The 15,717-nt window shown below is 45.3% G+C and overlaps 1 protein-coding gene across 1 annotated transcript in view; it reads right to left on the reverse strand.

Annotated features, from left to right (window-relative positions):
* The window catches only part of LOC143928222 (calcium-activated chloride channel regulator 1-like), a 100,255-nt gene that overhangs the window by 34,454 nt on the left and 50,084 nt on the right, over window positions 1-15,717 (reverse strand). Inside the window, exons 9-11 of the mRNA XM_077452971.1 lie at window positions 15,536-15,642; window positions 8,971-9,192; window positions 6,439-6,709 (exon numbers count right to left, since the gene is read on the reverse strand). Of these exons, the coding sequence (XP_077309097.1) occupies window positions 6,439-6,709; window positions 8,971-9,192; window positions 15,536-15,642 (600 nt within the window). The remainder of the gene's footprint in view (window positions 1-6,438; window positions 6,710-8,970; window positions 9,193-15,535; window positions 15,643-15,717) is intronic.

Genomic DNA, 15,717 nt, shown 5'->3' on the forward strand with positions numbered 1-15,717 from the left:
TAAATCTTTATTTTCCTGGTTCGGTAGGGAAAGGCGATCCTAAAAATTAACGCTCTACCACGAATGCTCTATATATTACAAACGATACCTATACTACTCCCATCCGTATTCTTCAAAGCATACAGAAGCATCTGCTCCAGATTCCTATGGGGGAACCGCAAACCCAGAATTAGCTTCTCCCAACTTTCCCGCCCAAAGAGACTAGGAGGAATAGGTCTCCCAGACCTTCTAAATTACCACATGGCCATACACCTTACAAGAATAGTAGATTGGAACGTGCACTCGGCCCATAAGGATTGGGTTTCACTGGAAGCATCCTTCACAAACATGTATCTGGCATCCCTTCCTTGGATTCTCCCTAAACATATTCCCCAAAGTTTAAAACAACACCCCCTAATTGGATCCACGCTAGAGTGTTTTCGGAAATTATGTCACAAAACCCCAATATCCTCCATTCCGGGCCCACTAACACCGGTCAAACTAAACCCTGATTTTCTGCCGGGCTTGCATAGTAGATTCCTCACAGAATTCTGGCCGCATGATCAGATGAGGGCCCATCAATTCTTTCACCAACATAAACTACTCACAGCCTCCCAGCTATCTACCCAAGGAGATAAACCACCCATTCCTCCCTGGACATACCTACTGCTGACACACTTTCTAAAAGCCCTCAACAAGGACATGCACTGCTCTAGGCAGCTCACACCCTTCGAAAGGTTATGCACCCAACGTTCACCACAAGCCCACCTAATAGCTGTCACACATGAGCTCCTCTTCGCTAATATACCAGCCAATGATAGCCTGTCGTGCAAAGCATGGGAGAATGACCTTGCCATATCGCTCTCAGAGGAGCAATGGGAAACAATCTACCTAAACATCCATAAAGGTTCTGTTAATGTTAATACCCAAGAAAACGGATATAAAATCCTAACCAGATGGTACCGTACACCTTCCCTTTTACACAAAATGAACCCAGCCATATCAGACGCCTGTTGGAGGTGTCATCAAGAGAAAGGCTCCCTACTCCACATCTGGTGGTCCTGCGCTACCCTTCAGATGTTTTGGAAGGAAGTTTGCGCCGGATCACGTCCCAGGTCACCTCATACACTCTTGATTTTACCCCAGCCCAATTCCTTCTACACTACTCATCCTTATCACGTCATTCTTATCACAAGTCATTGGCAATGCATAAGATTAATGCAGCAAAACAATGCGTCCCCTTATTCTGGAATTCCAATTGCGCACCTTCACTCAAGGACTGGTTTTTCAGACTTAATAAAGTGGCTGAAATGGAAAAACTCATCCACATTGCACGGGATACCCCCACAAAATACAGCACTAAATGGGCCTGCTGGTCTCATTTTCAGTCAACACCAGAATATAGGGATATAATGGCTTCACCCTCGCAGAAGAGGAATTAACAAGAGCCCACTATTAGGCATTCCACCCGGAACTCCCCTATAACCTCCTTCTCTGCCCTCCCCCCTTATCACTTGTAGGACCTGCCATACAGAAGATCATCCCTACCCCTGGCACTTCGGTCTCCTATTGGACCTTAGAGGATTAGGGGAAGCCAGAGACGCCCCCCCCCCCAACATCCACCCTTGACTCTGTCTTCTTTTCTTTATCCTCCCCCCGCCCATTTCGTACCTGGTCCCCAATACACTCCCCTGTCATCCCTATCTAGGCACTTTCCCTAATCGGCACCCTTCATATGCCGGACACATATCTAGTTCATCTCTTACTATTTACAAGGCCCAAGAATGAGGAGCAAATATCCAGAGTTCCCTCCCACTCGTGGGGTCCCATATAGTCAAAATTCTTTTAAGCCCCCTGGATTAAGCCCCCTAGACCCAGCCACAGCACACCTTCCTATAATTATGCCCCTCCCGCTCTAATGTTTTATACCCCCTTCACACTATGCCTATCCACCAGGCATCCTACTCTGAACAGCAGGAAAGGTCACGACTCCTGTCTCCCATTCTCATTTGTTACTGTATGTCTTGGTACCATAAGTCTTGTAATAAGATGAAAGTTTTTGGGCTTTGTATCCCCTTTTTGTGTGTTCATCCCTACTATTCAAGACTTCTGTAAGCTCTTTTTTCTTTTTTCTCAATAAAGAAAAATTTCTGGAAAAAAAAAAAAAAGAACCCCAGCCGGGCGTTCTCTTCAATCAAGTTCCAGACCATCTTGCACGGGTACCTCTTCTACCAGAAGACTTTATGCATACGTGTCACATGCTGGCAACCCATGCCCCTTCGTGCCCTGTACCCGCTGTTCCACCCTCAGGGGTACTGTGCACCCAGCTGCAAGGGAAGCCACTCTCAGCACTTCGGCCCTGGTGAGTACCTGACAGTACAAGCCAGCCATGTCAAAGGCTGACAGAGCTGACTCACCCCTTGAGGCTCTCTGCCAGCAGGTTGCAGCACTCACCCAGGCGGTGTAGTGACTCCAAGGCGCCTACTTCCAGATTGAGGGCCATCTACAGCACCTGGCGATCTCTTCTAGTGCATCGGATTCTTCACCTTCTACAGCCAGCAGCTCTTCTGCTTCGCAAGCTCAAGGTGGTGCCACACCTGCAGTTGTCATAACCCTTCCAGAACCCAGGGTCCCTACTCCTGAGTGTTTTTTGGGCAACCGGAGAAGTTTAGGGCATTTAAGAATGCATTCCTCCTGTACCTGGCTCTGCAGCCCAGGATCTTCAACTCCAAATCAGTGAAGATGGGGGTTCATCATCTCACTATTATCTGACAAACCACAATCCTGGACCCATAATCTCCTGGAACAGAAGAGCTCCCTTCTCAATTCCGTAGAGACCTTTTTTGAGGCCATGTCACAACTGTACAACGACCCCCAATGCACGGCCACGGCCGAAGCCATCCTGCATTCCCTAACCCAGGGAAAGAGGCCAGTGGAGGACTATATTGTAGAGTTTCGGAACACTAACTGGAACAAGGCTGCCCTAAAATATCAAATTCGCCTGGGCCTCTCCGAGACCTTAAAAGATGAATTAGCTTGGGTAGATTCCCCTTCATCTTTAGAAGATCTGGTCCAGTTGGCTACCAAGCTTGACCGACGTCTATGGGAGCTTCGCTCTGAACGTTTCCAGTCATCAAGACCCACGTGGATGTTTCCCCGGGTACCTCCTGTACCTGCACCTGTTCCAGTTCCCACTTTCTCTACTGACAGCGAGGGCCTAGTCCATTCTCCGCTCACCCCTGATGAAAAACTCAGTCGGCGTCACGCCAACCTTTGTCTATACGGTGGTGAATCGGGCCATTTCCTACGTAGCTGCCCTGTGAGACCTAGTAAGTGCCGACCTCATGTTGCTGTGAATTCTGAAATTGCGGGTTCCACCCAATCTCATCTTGTCCTCCCGGTTTCATTACAGGTGGTGGAAGAGGAGGTTCGGCTGGGAGCCATCATTGACTCTGGAGCCTGCAGTTGTTTCATGGATATAACTTTAGCCCAGAACCTTCACATTCCTCTCTGCACTAAGAAACAACATCTTCAAATCCACCTGGCTGACGGCTGCCTACCCTGCTCCAGTCACGTGACCCAAGAAACAGAACCTATCCTGACATCCACAGACTCTGGTCATTGCGAATTTCTTCACTTTGACATCATTTAATCTTCTATGTTTCCGATCATCCTCGGGTTCCCTTGGTTACAAGCCCACGACCCACAGATTAACTGGAACAAGAAGGAAGTAATCTTTTCTTCTATCTACTGTTCACAGCATTGTCTCCTGCCGACCTCCCACAAGTCCACCTCTTGCCTAACAATACAGACTAGTCTTGATAATCTTCAACATGTCCCTCTGGCTTATCATGATTTTTTGGACATTTTTGACAAGAAGAAGGCTGATACTCTACCACCCCATCGGCCCTATGACTGCCTGATTGATCTGCTACCCGGTTCCGAAATTCCATTTGGGCAGATTTTTCCAATATCAGAGACTGAATTGGAAGCCCTATGCTCTTACATAGATGAAAACCTGGAAAAAGGATTCAACCGACCATCCTCTTCTCCAGCTGGCACAGGCATCTTTTTCGTTGAGAAAAAGGATGGTTCTCTCAGGCCTTGTGTGGACTACAGGGAACTTAATAAAATTACTATTAAGAACAGGTACCAGCTTCCTCTCATCCCTGAACTTTTTCAACGCCTAAGAGCTGCCAAGGTATTCACTAAACTAGATCTTCAGGGAGCATATAATTTAGTCCGAATCTGTGATGGAGATGAGTGGAAAATGGTTTTCAGATTTGGACATTTTCAATATCTAGTGATGCCCTTCGGGCTCTGCAATGCCCCAGCCACGTTCCAGCACCTCGTTAATGATATCTTCCGTAAGTATCTAGACATTTTCGTGATTGTATATCTTGACGATATTCTGATTTTCTCCAACTCACTAGAAGCACACCATACCCACGTCAGGAAGGTCCTCCTCATCCTTAGGGAACACGGGCTCTACCTTAAAGGAGAAAAATGTGAATTTGAAAGAGACACCATCCAATTCCTCAGGTTCATCATCACCACAGGGGGAATCTCAATGGACTCACAAAAGGTCAAAGCCATCCAAGAATGGCCGGCATCTTCAGACAAAAAAATACGTTCAGCGATTTATCTGATCTATCTTCCTGGTGTTTGATCCTCGGCCTCCCACTGTGCTACTCCAGGTGTTAGAACCCCAGCCGGGCGTTCTCTTCAATCCAGTTCCAGACCATCTTGCACAGGTACCTCTTCTACCAGAAGACTTTTTGCATACGTGTCACCTGCTGGCAACCCGTGCCCCTTCGTGCCCTGTACCCGCTGTTCCACCCTCAGGGGTACTGTGAACCCAGCTGCAAGGGAATCCACTCTCAGCACTCCAGCCCTGGTGAGTACCTGACACATGTGCAGTAGAGGAAAAGTTAGGATCTGTTTTGTGGACATGTGTGAGTATTTCTTCTACAAGAATCTCTGTGTGCTGACTGTAGTTTCCCGAATTATTCAATTCACAAAGCTGTCAGCACTGAGAAATATGGCATTTTATGGTCTAACTAATTAAAGCTAAAAAAAAAAAGGAAGAACAAAAAATTAGTTTTTGCATTCAAGAAAAAAAAAAATCATATTTCTTGATGTGCAGTGCATTTATTTGAATGACACTCAATGCATAGAACAGTAGAGCACAACAACACGATGCATTTTGTGTTGTGGTGCACTGCATTCTTCATGTACACTTTATCATCTGTTGTGGTGTGTTGGGAACCTATTCATAACAAATAGACTGCCCTAAAGTAGAACTATAGGCAAACTAGATAGAGCAAGGGAGAAATAGAACCTGTGAGATTTTTATTTTGCCATCTGTGTCCCATTGCGGAGATTTCTCTTCACTACCTGCCCCAGGGCCAAACAGGAGCTGAGAGGTTAGAGGCAATCCCTGCAAATTAAGGAAATTCCTTGGGGACCACAGGTCACAAAAAACAGTGTCCCCATTGAATGATATCCCTTCTATTACTTTTCTGGGGACACCCCAAAATTTGAGATCGTCTTTTACTTTCACTTTCAATGATAATGGTATATGGGACAAATAAAGAGGGTGAATTTCTCTAATGGGGCAAAGACAATAATAATTTGCAAGCGTTCTAATCCTGCAATGTACATTAATGTGTTCTATAACAAGCATTAACGCATGTGCATTACACACCCTAATGGAACAGTTAGGAAAGCATGTGCCCTTAGACTCCTTTCACACTGGGGCACTTTGCAGGCGATACAGCGCTATAAATATCCCCTGCAAAGCGCCCTGAAACAGCCGCTGCTGTGTCTCCAGTGTGAAAGCTCCAAGGGCTTTCACACTGGAGCGGCGCGCTTGCAGGACGTTAAAAAAACTCCTGCAAGCAGCATCTTTGGAATCAATGGGGCAGCGCGGCTATACCGCCAGCAAAGCGGACTTCTGAACGGACTTGCCCACACATGAATGCACTAAGTCCGTTCGAAAGTCTGTTCGTTTTGAAGGTGATGATGTAAGACGGGACTAAAAAAGGAAGTTTAACAGCCAGTAGCCAATAGCTTCCCTTGCGTCGTATTTGGTCTGTTGAACCAGCATACAGATGAACGGTTTTCCCGATATGAATTGAGATTTGAAACATGTTCTATTTCTAGGTACGTCTGATTTTTTAAATGAAAAACGATCGGATTAACCCACACACGATTGGAATGTCAGATGGACTGATTCAGTTGGACCTAGTCTGCCGGAGTCCAACCAAAGTACTAAAGTCCGGTCGTTCGTACGTGGCATCACAGACGAGCTGTGCAGCACCCTTGGTTTCAGTTCACAACATGTGAGAATCGGTCACTCACCTAGAGCTGCATTAATTTGGCTTTATAGATTCCTATACACATTGTAGCTTTTATACATAAAAAGTTTATAATATAACCATAGAAAAAGACATTTACCTGCACCATTATCTAAAAGTTGCAAGGTTCTTATTTTTCCATTCTCTGGCTCTATTATAGCAGTAACGTTTAGCCCCAAAACTGGGGAAAGTCCTTGAGTTACTACTGCATACACAATTACTGGGTTGCGGAAACTGCTTGAATCTGTGCTCATATATGGCTCAACAACAATTGGTGGAACTCTTGGATCAGAAGCTTGAGAATTCACTGTTAAACCCAAAACCTGTGCAGCTACTTCATTGTTGCAGATGTTGTATTCCCACTGTCCTTTCTAAAAGAAAAACAAATGCACTATGGATTATTTTGCACATTTAATAGAAAGCCTACATTTACATTCAAAAGCAGAATTTTCAAGATAAATAAAGTTGACAGAGTTTATAGAAAGTTTATGAATGGAGGATGCCAGATGTTGTGCGCAATGTACCACATCCCGGTATTCTACTTAAACCAAGAAAGTAAAGGAGACTTTAAAGGTACACACGATATGAAACAAATATCTTACTATTGAGGGTTCATGATGCTAGGTGGCTGAAGAACTGCCAGAACCTCTGGCAGGAAAACCAGCGTAAAAAACGCTCATAGTGACTTGTATTGCACAAGAGTTCTATGCATATTTATGGGCATTTGCTTTTATTTATGTATTTACTTATATAGCACTGTCAGTTTATGCAGCACTTTTCAAATATATTGTACATTCACATAATTCACATAATTGTATAAACATTTTTTTCCAGACCTTCCCCACTGCTTATTTTCCAATATAATCAGTGTACACTTGAAAACACCAAATGCTCCTAAATGTTGTGTTTATGTACTTGTGATGGTTTTTTTCAGCCTGAAAACGCTCCTCTGCAAATATGCCTGTAAACGCCCAAATGTGCATGAACAAATAGGTTAATTTGATGATCAGTCTAATGTACAGGAACCTATCAATGTATGTTTAGTGGTTAGAAACTTTTTGGATATACATTGCTTGTAAATATCTTTTTACATGAAGGTGTGAGGGCACCGGGAACTGCTATAATCTGCATCTTTTTTATACAGCACAAGGGCACATAGTGTTATATAACAGAGGGGATGGCATGATCATGGTACCAGGAGGGGAGGTTTATGGAGTAGACAGAGCTGACAGGCGGGGGGGGGGGGGGGTGGAGGAGGACAAAGGAGGACACAAGAGAGAAGAGAGCAGGGCTGCAGCCGATGAAGGCACATAAACTGACTACAGTGTCAGGGCTCAGCAGTCATGATCTATCATGGTTAGTTTACAGGAGGGAGGGCATGGCCAGGCAGGATCAGCTGTTTTTTTTTAGGTGATACGGGGACCAAGTTACACAGCATAAGCACTGTACTGTATAACATGCTGTAATGGAACAGGATCAATTTTTTAGGTTAACAAACACTTTAATAAGGGGACTGGAGTACCTTAGTTATGTGGAACGACCACACACATTAAACATATTCTCTCTGTAGAAGAGACACTGGAAAGGTGATAACATAGCAATATATAAATAACTCAGTGGTGATTTTGGCTTATGCCGCGTACACACGAGCGGACTGTATGGCGTACTTAGTTCGTCATACAATCCGACGGACAGTCCGTCGTACTTTCCACTGAACGGACTTGACCACACACGGATGCACAAACAGTCCGTCGAAAGCTTGCGCGATGACGTGTACAGCACGTACGACGGGACTAGAAATAGGAAGTCCAAGACACAGCAAAGCACCCTTCCGCCGTGTAAATCCTTTCTGGGCATGCGCCATTCTTAGTCCATCGAACTAGCATACTGACGAGCGGATTGTCTGCTGAAACCAAAGTACGATGGACAGAATTTCGAAAAATCCGAAATTCTTAGTACACCGGACTGCACGCTGAAAAAGTCCGCTGAAGCCCACACACGAGCGGATTGTCCACTGAAATGTATTTCAACGGACTAAGTACGCCATACAGTCCGCTCGTGTGTACGCGGCATTAGGGAATAAACTATTTAGTCTCAGGGAGTATAAGAAGACACAGGGTCACTCAATGAAATTGGAGGAGAACCGGTTTAACCTTAAACTGTGTAGGGGTTTTTCACTGTCAGGACAGTAAGGATGTGCAATTCACTTTCACAATCGGTGGTGTCAGCGCCAAGTATTGATAGTTTTTAAAAACTCTTGGACAGGTATCTTAGCAAGAACAGAAATTTTTGACATGAACACACCCACACAGGTTGAACTGTATGGACTGGTGTCTTTTTTTCAACCTTACCAACCATGCAACTATGTAACTATATGTATACAGAGAATTGCAGCAGAGCTACTTTTGTCACTATAATGGCGAAAACAGTTAGAACCTTAATGCAAGGTTTATATAAGAATATAAATGATTTGCAACTGGTCTGGCATGTGTGTTAAAGATGACAAAGAGTAGAGTAAGGAATTCAGAAACAAAAAGTCCTGAAATATACTTTAATTTGAGAGTAATTAAAGTTTACTTTTTTATACCTTGTGATCATATTTCTATGTTATAAAGTTAAGTAAGAAACGTACCTCTGCTGTACCTGGGATTTTGAGACGAGTAGACTTGGAGACACTGTCACTTACAAATTGTCCATTATCATAAACTTTTTTATTAGGATCTGTTAAGCTGATGGTGGGGATCCCACTTTCCCAAGTCACTAAGAAGAAAGTTTCATTCCCTACAGTGTTGTCAATGGTCACTTTGCCTGTCAGGCATTTGAATGCATCAATTGCTGTAGCTGTACTTTCAATCTATTATCAAAAGAAAACATAATACATAGATGGTAGAATTCTGTTTTATATGTATAAATAAAATAGAAAAAACTCCCTGTCTGAACTTTTAAAAAAGTGCATTTGCATAATACCAGTACCCCATATATTTGTGTGACTTAAGTAACCACTGTATAGTCACTGTTTGTACACTTTTTCTTGGATTTAGAGCAGGAGTCTCCAAACAATCTAAACAAAGGGCCAGTTTACTGTCATTCAGACTTTAAGGGTGGCCTATGGCCATTGGGTGTTAAAATGTTTCTGGCATCAGTGGTACCAAACAAAGCATCTTTGGCATTGGGGGTCAGTGTGATGATTAGTACCTCATTGTTGTTGTCAGTACAAGAATAGTGCCCCATCTCTGGTGTCAGTAGGAGAAATAGTGCCCCACCGGTTGTGTCAGTGGAAGGAATAGTCCCCAGATTGTTGGTGTCAGTGGAAGGAATAGTGGCCCATTGTTTTTGTCGGTGTAAGGAATAGTGGCCCATCTTTGGTATCAGTGGAAGGAATAGGGCCCCATTGTTGGCATCAGTGGAAGGAATAGTGCCCCATCATTGATGTCAGTAACAATAATTATTCCCCATTGTCTGTGGGAGGAATAGTGTCTTGCATCAGTGGAAGGGAAAGTGCCCCAATGGCTGGATAAAGGCAAGCAAAGGGCTGCGTCCGGCCTTCAGGCCGCAGTTTGAAGGCCACTGATTCAGAGGTTAAGGTAAGCCTCTGTCAGATTTTTAGTGCTTTCTGGGTCTCTTTTGTGGAAAAGGGTGTAACTACAGTTATATTTTCTTAGGCAGATTCTGTGGGGCCCATGGCATAGATTGGCTCCATGTCTGAAATAAGTTTATACATATATAAATGCAAAGAACAAAAGCATATGTAGGATAACATCCTACTTATGCTTTTGCTCTTTGCGTAGATTTTTAGATGTGATGCCCCATTACTCAATATTTTGGTACTTTCATTAGGATATTAATATACTGTGTATATGTATGTATGATATATATATATATATATATATATATATATATATATATATATAGTGACATTGGGGTGTTTAGCTCCAGCGGTTAGATGCATTTTCAGTCCACATCAGGCAGGCATTTATAGTTAAAGGGCCTGGTAGCCCACGTTTATTAAAGGAAAAACAAAATAGTCCATCCAGGAATCCCACGCAGGGGTTTAACTTCATTCAGCACACAAATGAAAACATACCAAGCCACCTGGCTCTCAATTGTCAGCAGTTCCTCTGCTTGCTCCCAACAGACTTATCAATTCTTCCAGCCCCCTGGACTCACTGGCTTCCGTAGTCTTCCCGACTCTCAAGGCTGTCAGCCTTTCCCAGTCCTTTACACGGACTACAGTCTCCCACAGGGCAGACCACTCTCCAACACAGGTTTGTCTTCAACCAGCAGCAACAAGCTGCTCACACTCCCCTGTCCTCCTAACAGCCCCTCGTTATATGGGCTGTGTGCAGCTGGGCACACACCCTGCTCGCTATCCTTAAGACCCGGACACAGGGTTGGAGATCCCGTCCCACCCATGACTTTCAGGGATCTCCAAACTACAGAATCCCATCTGGAGCTAGCAAAACCTGGAGAAAACTGACAGAGCAGTTTTCTCCATTTAAACTCTACACTCTGTAGTCCTGCAGTCCGCAGATATGCAAACTCTGTGTCTCCTTTAGCTCTAATTTCATAGGGACAGAGCCTCGCTCTGTATATATATATATTTATGTATATATATATATATATCAGTATGGAGGCCTGAATTTATGGGAGGAGCCCGGAGGGGTATTTAATCAGCCCGTTTGGCTGCGCTCCTTGTCGGTTCCTGTGCGCGATATATGTCTTACGTCAGAGATCTAGTGCCGACTATTCGAGACTATACGTTGTGAGTTCTGTGTTCGTGAGTTCCCGTATTCGTTAATCTCCGTGAGTCCGTGTTACGAGTCTGTCTTCTTGTTTGTGAGTTTAGCGTTCATGTGTTGTCGTTGTCCGAGTGTCGCAATACTCGAATCGCCGTTGTCGTACAACACATCTGGTCTGGCTGTCGCAGGTAGGGCTTCGGCTCCCATTTCTCATTTCATGCTTTTACTATGTCACTAAACCACGATATCCTGAACTCACGAACCACTCACAAACATTTCACTAACGTGTTCCGATCATGTCGCACGCACTCGTTACCTCAAACATCGGTTGCTCCTTAGCTTCTCGAATGAGTTCGTTGTCACTCGTTCGTGACACATCGGTCATGCCACATCAGGCATTCATTTCGCAAACATTTCATTCATTCGGACAAGTCCCTAGTCGTTTCTAAACATTTAGAATCGTTCAAATCATTTCTAAAGTTGCAGGTGGTTGCTTATCATGTCAGAACGTTCTAATCAGTCCGGATCATTTCAAATCATTTCTAAATCATTTCATTAATTTCTGTCACGTACCTCACTCCGATTCGAATCTAGTCGCATCTCCGATGCACCCATTCGTTTCGGTGTGCCCCAGTTTTCGGCCTCATTTCAGTACATGCTTCAGAGACAGAGTCACTTGCAGTGTGTCAGGTGCAGTCTCTGATTCTTGTCTTTGCCATGGCATATCATTTCTTCTCACGTATTAAGCTCCGATACGAATCCAGTCACATTTCAGGAATGCACAGATTTGCCCCGGTGCGCCCAGTTGTTTGGCCTAATTTCTGTACATGCTCCAGAGACGGATTCTTTGTCAAATCATCGGTCCAGTCGCTGATTCTTGTCTCTGTCATGGTGTATCATTTCTGGTCACTTATTACGCTCCGATTCGAATCCTGTCGCATTTTCAGATGCACCGATTCATTCCGGTGTGCCTAGTTGTTTGGCCTCATTTCGGTACATGCTCCAGAGATAGGATTCATTTGTCAATCATGGGCTTACCCTCTGATTCTTGTCTTTGTCATGGGTATCATTTCGTTTCACCTATCACGTCAATCACCTATCACTATGAATAGTCACACCTGTGCACTAAATTCGTCTCGGCGTGCCCCAGGACAAGCCTCATTTCAGTACATGCTCCAGAGTCCGTTTCGTGCTCAGTCGCAAGATTACGGCATGGCGATCCGGGCCTCTGTCATGGTGGACTCACTCATTTCACTGTCACGTACTGCACCCCGGTTCGAATCCAGTTGTTCTACAATGTTCCGATTCCTTCCGGGGGCCTTGCTCATTGGCCTCATTTCACTAATTGCCTCATTTCAGTACATGCTCCAGATTCCGGTTCACTGTCAGTTGAGTCTACAACACGTCCGAGTCGCGCCTCTGTCATGGCAGACGTTTCATTTAAAGGCAACATTTCATTTTTGTTTGTTTGTCTCATTTCATTTCATTTTCATTTCATTTCAAAACTCACCACCCCATTAAAGTCACTATTTCAGCTAGTTGTTTGTAACAGGTATGGAACTCTCAACAAGTTTTGCCTTCATATTCATAGGTCAGTCGAGTTTCAGTAGGTCCACCCTTCACCTGTTCGGACGGTGCCTCCTTAGGTAAGAAAAAATAAATAAAAAATGAAAAAGGGGCACGTAAGCAGGAGTGCCCACTTCGTTAGGTATGTATACCGTTAGAGATCACTAGCGAGTCTTGTAATCCATGTCACCCTAATTAGGTTCTGCTCAGAGAGAATCCAACCCCGAGGACAAGTTGACTTGGACTACACCACCATGTCCCTAGCCGGCAGTGAGGATCTCACGGCCCCGTTGTCCCCCTCTCCAGTCCCAGAGAGTGGCAGCCTGCGGTCCCCCAGAGCATGGACCATTCCAAAGTTGACTTCAGAGTTGAGACGTAGAGGTGTGCCCTTTCCTGCTACAGCCAGGAAGGCCGAGCTCTTCAAGCTCCTCTTCCCTCCTCCAGCCATGCCAGGATCCAGTACCCAGCAGGCCCGTTTCTCCTCTCGAACCAGCAGTTGCCCAGGCAGTGGCTATTCCTCTCACAGGTACCACGGTGTGCAGTGCCGTGGTGTACCCTTCTCATCTGGTCCCGGCCAATGTCAGAAAGGACATCCTAGAGGGCAAGGACGTCAATCTCGCCTCCCTGCTCATCTCCGTCCACGATCTTGTGGAGAATAAGGCGTACACATGGGGGGATGTATCGGTGGTCCTCAAGGCCAAAGATCCCAGGCTGAACAGGAAGCTTTTAGTGACAGAATTTACATTGGCCTTTGGCATGTTGAGGGATGTCGTCTGCTCAGCCTCCCCCAGCAGGAGAGAGGAGCTGGATCGGTACCTCCACACTGTCGTAGACTTGGGCTACAAATACAGGGGTTTTGGTTTCTATGACTATCACCGCTCTTTCTCTGCCAAAGCGGCCGCCAGGCTCCTGCAATTCCAGACGCCTACCGTCTGCAGCATCATAGATACCGAGCTGTTCTGCCGCCACTTTGCGGGCCTACGTTCACCCCTCTGCGCAATTTGCCAGTCGGCCACCCACACCGCCACTTGGTGCCTCAAATCGATGTCAGCTCGCCCCTCAGAAAACCCTTCTACCTCTGGTGCAACTCAGGGCCAGCAGGCCACCGTATGCCTGCCTCAGTTAGATAAGTTTGGGCGCCCGGTCAAGACCATAGGAGGGGCAGCCATCTGCAACAATTACAACTATGGCTGCTGTAACTTTAGCCAATGCCGGCTCCTGTATATTTGTACCCTGTGCCAAAGGGCTCACCCCAGCCTCATGTGTGAGGTTAAGCAACTGAAGAAATCATGACTGAGCCGGGTCAACGTCTCTTGGCTCGGCTTCTATCTTGCTTCACACACCACTCCCTCTCTGGCCACCTACCTCATTCAGGGGTAGACATCCCCTGTCAAACAGGTGCTGGCCTTTGTCTCCTACTGCCACATGGAACTCGCACTGTCCCACAATACAATCCGACTGTATCTAGCCGGCGTACAACATTTCACGTCCCCCCAGGACCCTACTGAACCCTCGTTTTCATACCATGCTGTACGGGCCGTCTTGCGTGGTGTCCAGAGGCGCCAGCCAGTAATCAGCACTAAACGCCTGCCTATTACAGGAGACATCTTCAGGAGCATGTCAGATATCCTGGCCACATCACCCTTCGGTCTTGTCCCTAGCGTGGTCTTACAAGTAGCCATGCATCTGGCCTTCTACAGTTTCTTACAACCCCGCAGAACGCATGTTTCACAAACGCCACCTGGTCCATTACGAGGACCATTTCGTCTTACATCTGGCAGTCTCCAAAACACAACAGGTTGGCTCTGGTACGGACATCCATTATTACAAGACCAATAACAGCTGGTGTCCAGTCACCACTCTCACTCGCCTATTATCATTACTGGCAGATCAACCAGACGCTAGTCCACTCCTGCCATTCCATACCAAGCCCCTGAACGTCACTCCGTTCATGGAACATATCAGGATACTCCTATGTATCCTTCAGCTCAACTCTGCTCAGTACTCCGGACACTCGTTCCATATCGGGGCAGCCTCAACAGCCTCCCGCCAAGGGGTCCCGGACCACGTAATCAGGAAGCTAGGCAGATGGAAGTCCACCTGCTTTGCCCGCTATATTCCCAACCCTCAGGTTGAGATGGCCCAAGCCTTTGTCAAACTCACACAGTGACTAGGTTAAGTCAATAAAGAAAAATCCCTACCTGAATGTTTTTGCCCCCTTATTTTGGTATACCGTACGTTAGACCAATGCACACTTTCAGGTCCATTTCAAGTGGTAAGTTTGTGCTAACCCTGTTTCTCATCCTTATCCGTATCGGCCATAGGGCTCTAAACCATAAATAAGAAGGCCAGTATGGTGACCTGAATTTATGGGAGGAGCCTGGAGGGGTATTTAATCAGCCCATTCGGCTGCGTTCCTGTGCGCGATACCCACCCTCCCATCCCCTTTTTAGGGCATTTCTCAAAGCATCATACTCCTCACAAGAGTACTAATTTCACTTCATTTCATGATCATTTCATTTAATCCTCATTTCTTATCTAGGGTATGCCCCCTTATTTTTGTATACCGTACGTTAGACCAAGGCACACTTTCAGGTCCATTTCAAGTGGTAAGTTTGTGTTAACCCTGTTTGTCATCCTTATCCATATCGGCCATAGGGCTCTAAACCATAAATATATATATGTCTATTGCATGTGAGTTTATATTAGCCTGAGGGAGAGGACCAAGATCAGAGATCCCTGAAGGTGTATGAGAGGAGCCTGGGAGACGTATAAACCTCGAACAGGACTTTTCCCGGCTCTCTCTGGGACGCTCTGTTACACTGTCTAATCTATTACATATGCACATACAGTATATATGGACTAAATACAGTATATGTTGGAAAATGATACCTGAATGGATTTCTCTGTGAAATCACCGCTACCGGTTGTGATCTTGCTGAAGGCATCTATGAAACCATTTGCATCAATGTAATCGGACACAAAATAGTTTAAACCACCTGAAAGAATTTAAGTGTACGTTAGTCATAAAATTTTATTTATAAGAAATATGTATTTTAAATCAAGCAGTACTT

Source organism: Lithobates pipiens, unplaced genomic scaffold (assembly GCF_037356315.1).
Source record: "Lithobates pipiens isolate NorthernLeopardFrog02 unplaced genomic scaffold, aLitPip1_a1.2 Scaffold_23, whole genome shotgun sequence".
Lineage (NCBI taxonomy): Eukaryota > Metazoa > Chordata > Amphibia > Anura > Ranidae > Lithobates > Lithobates pipiens.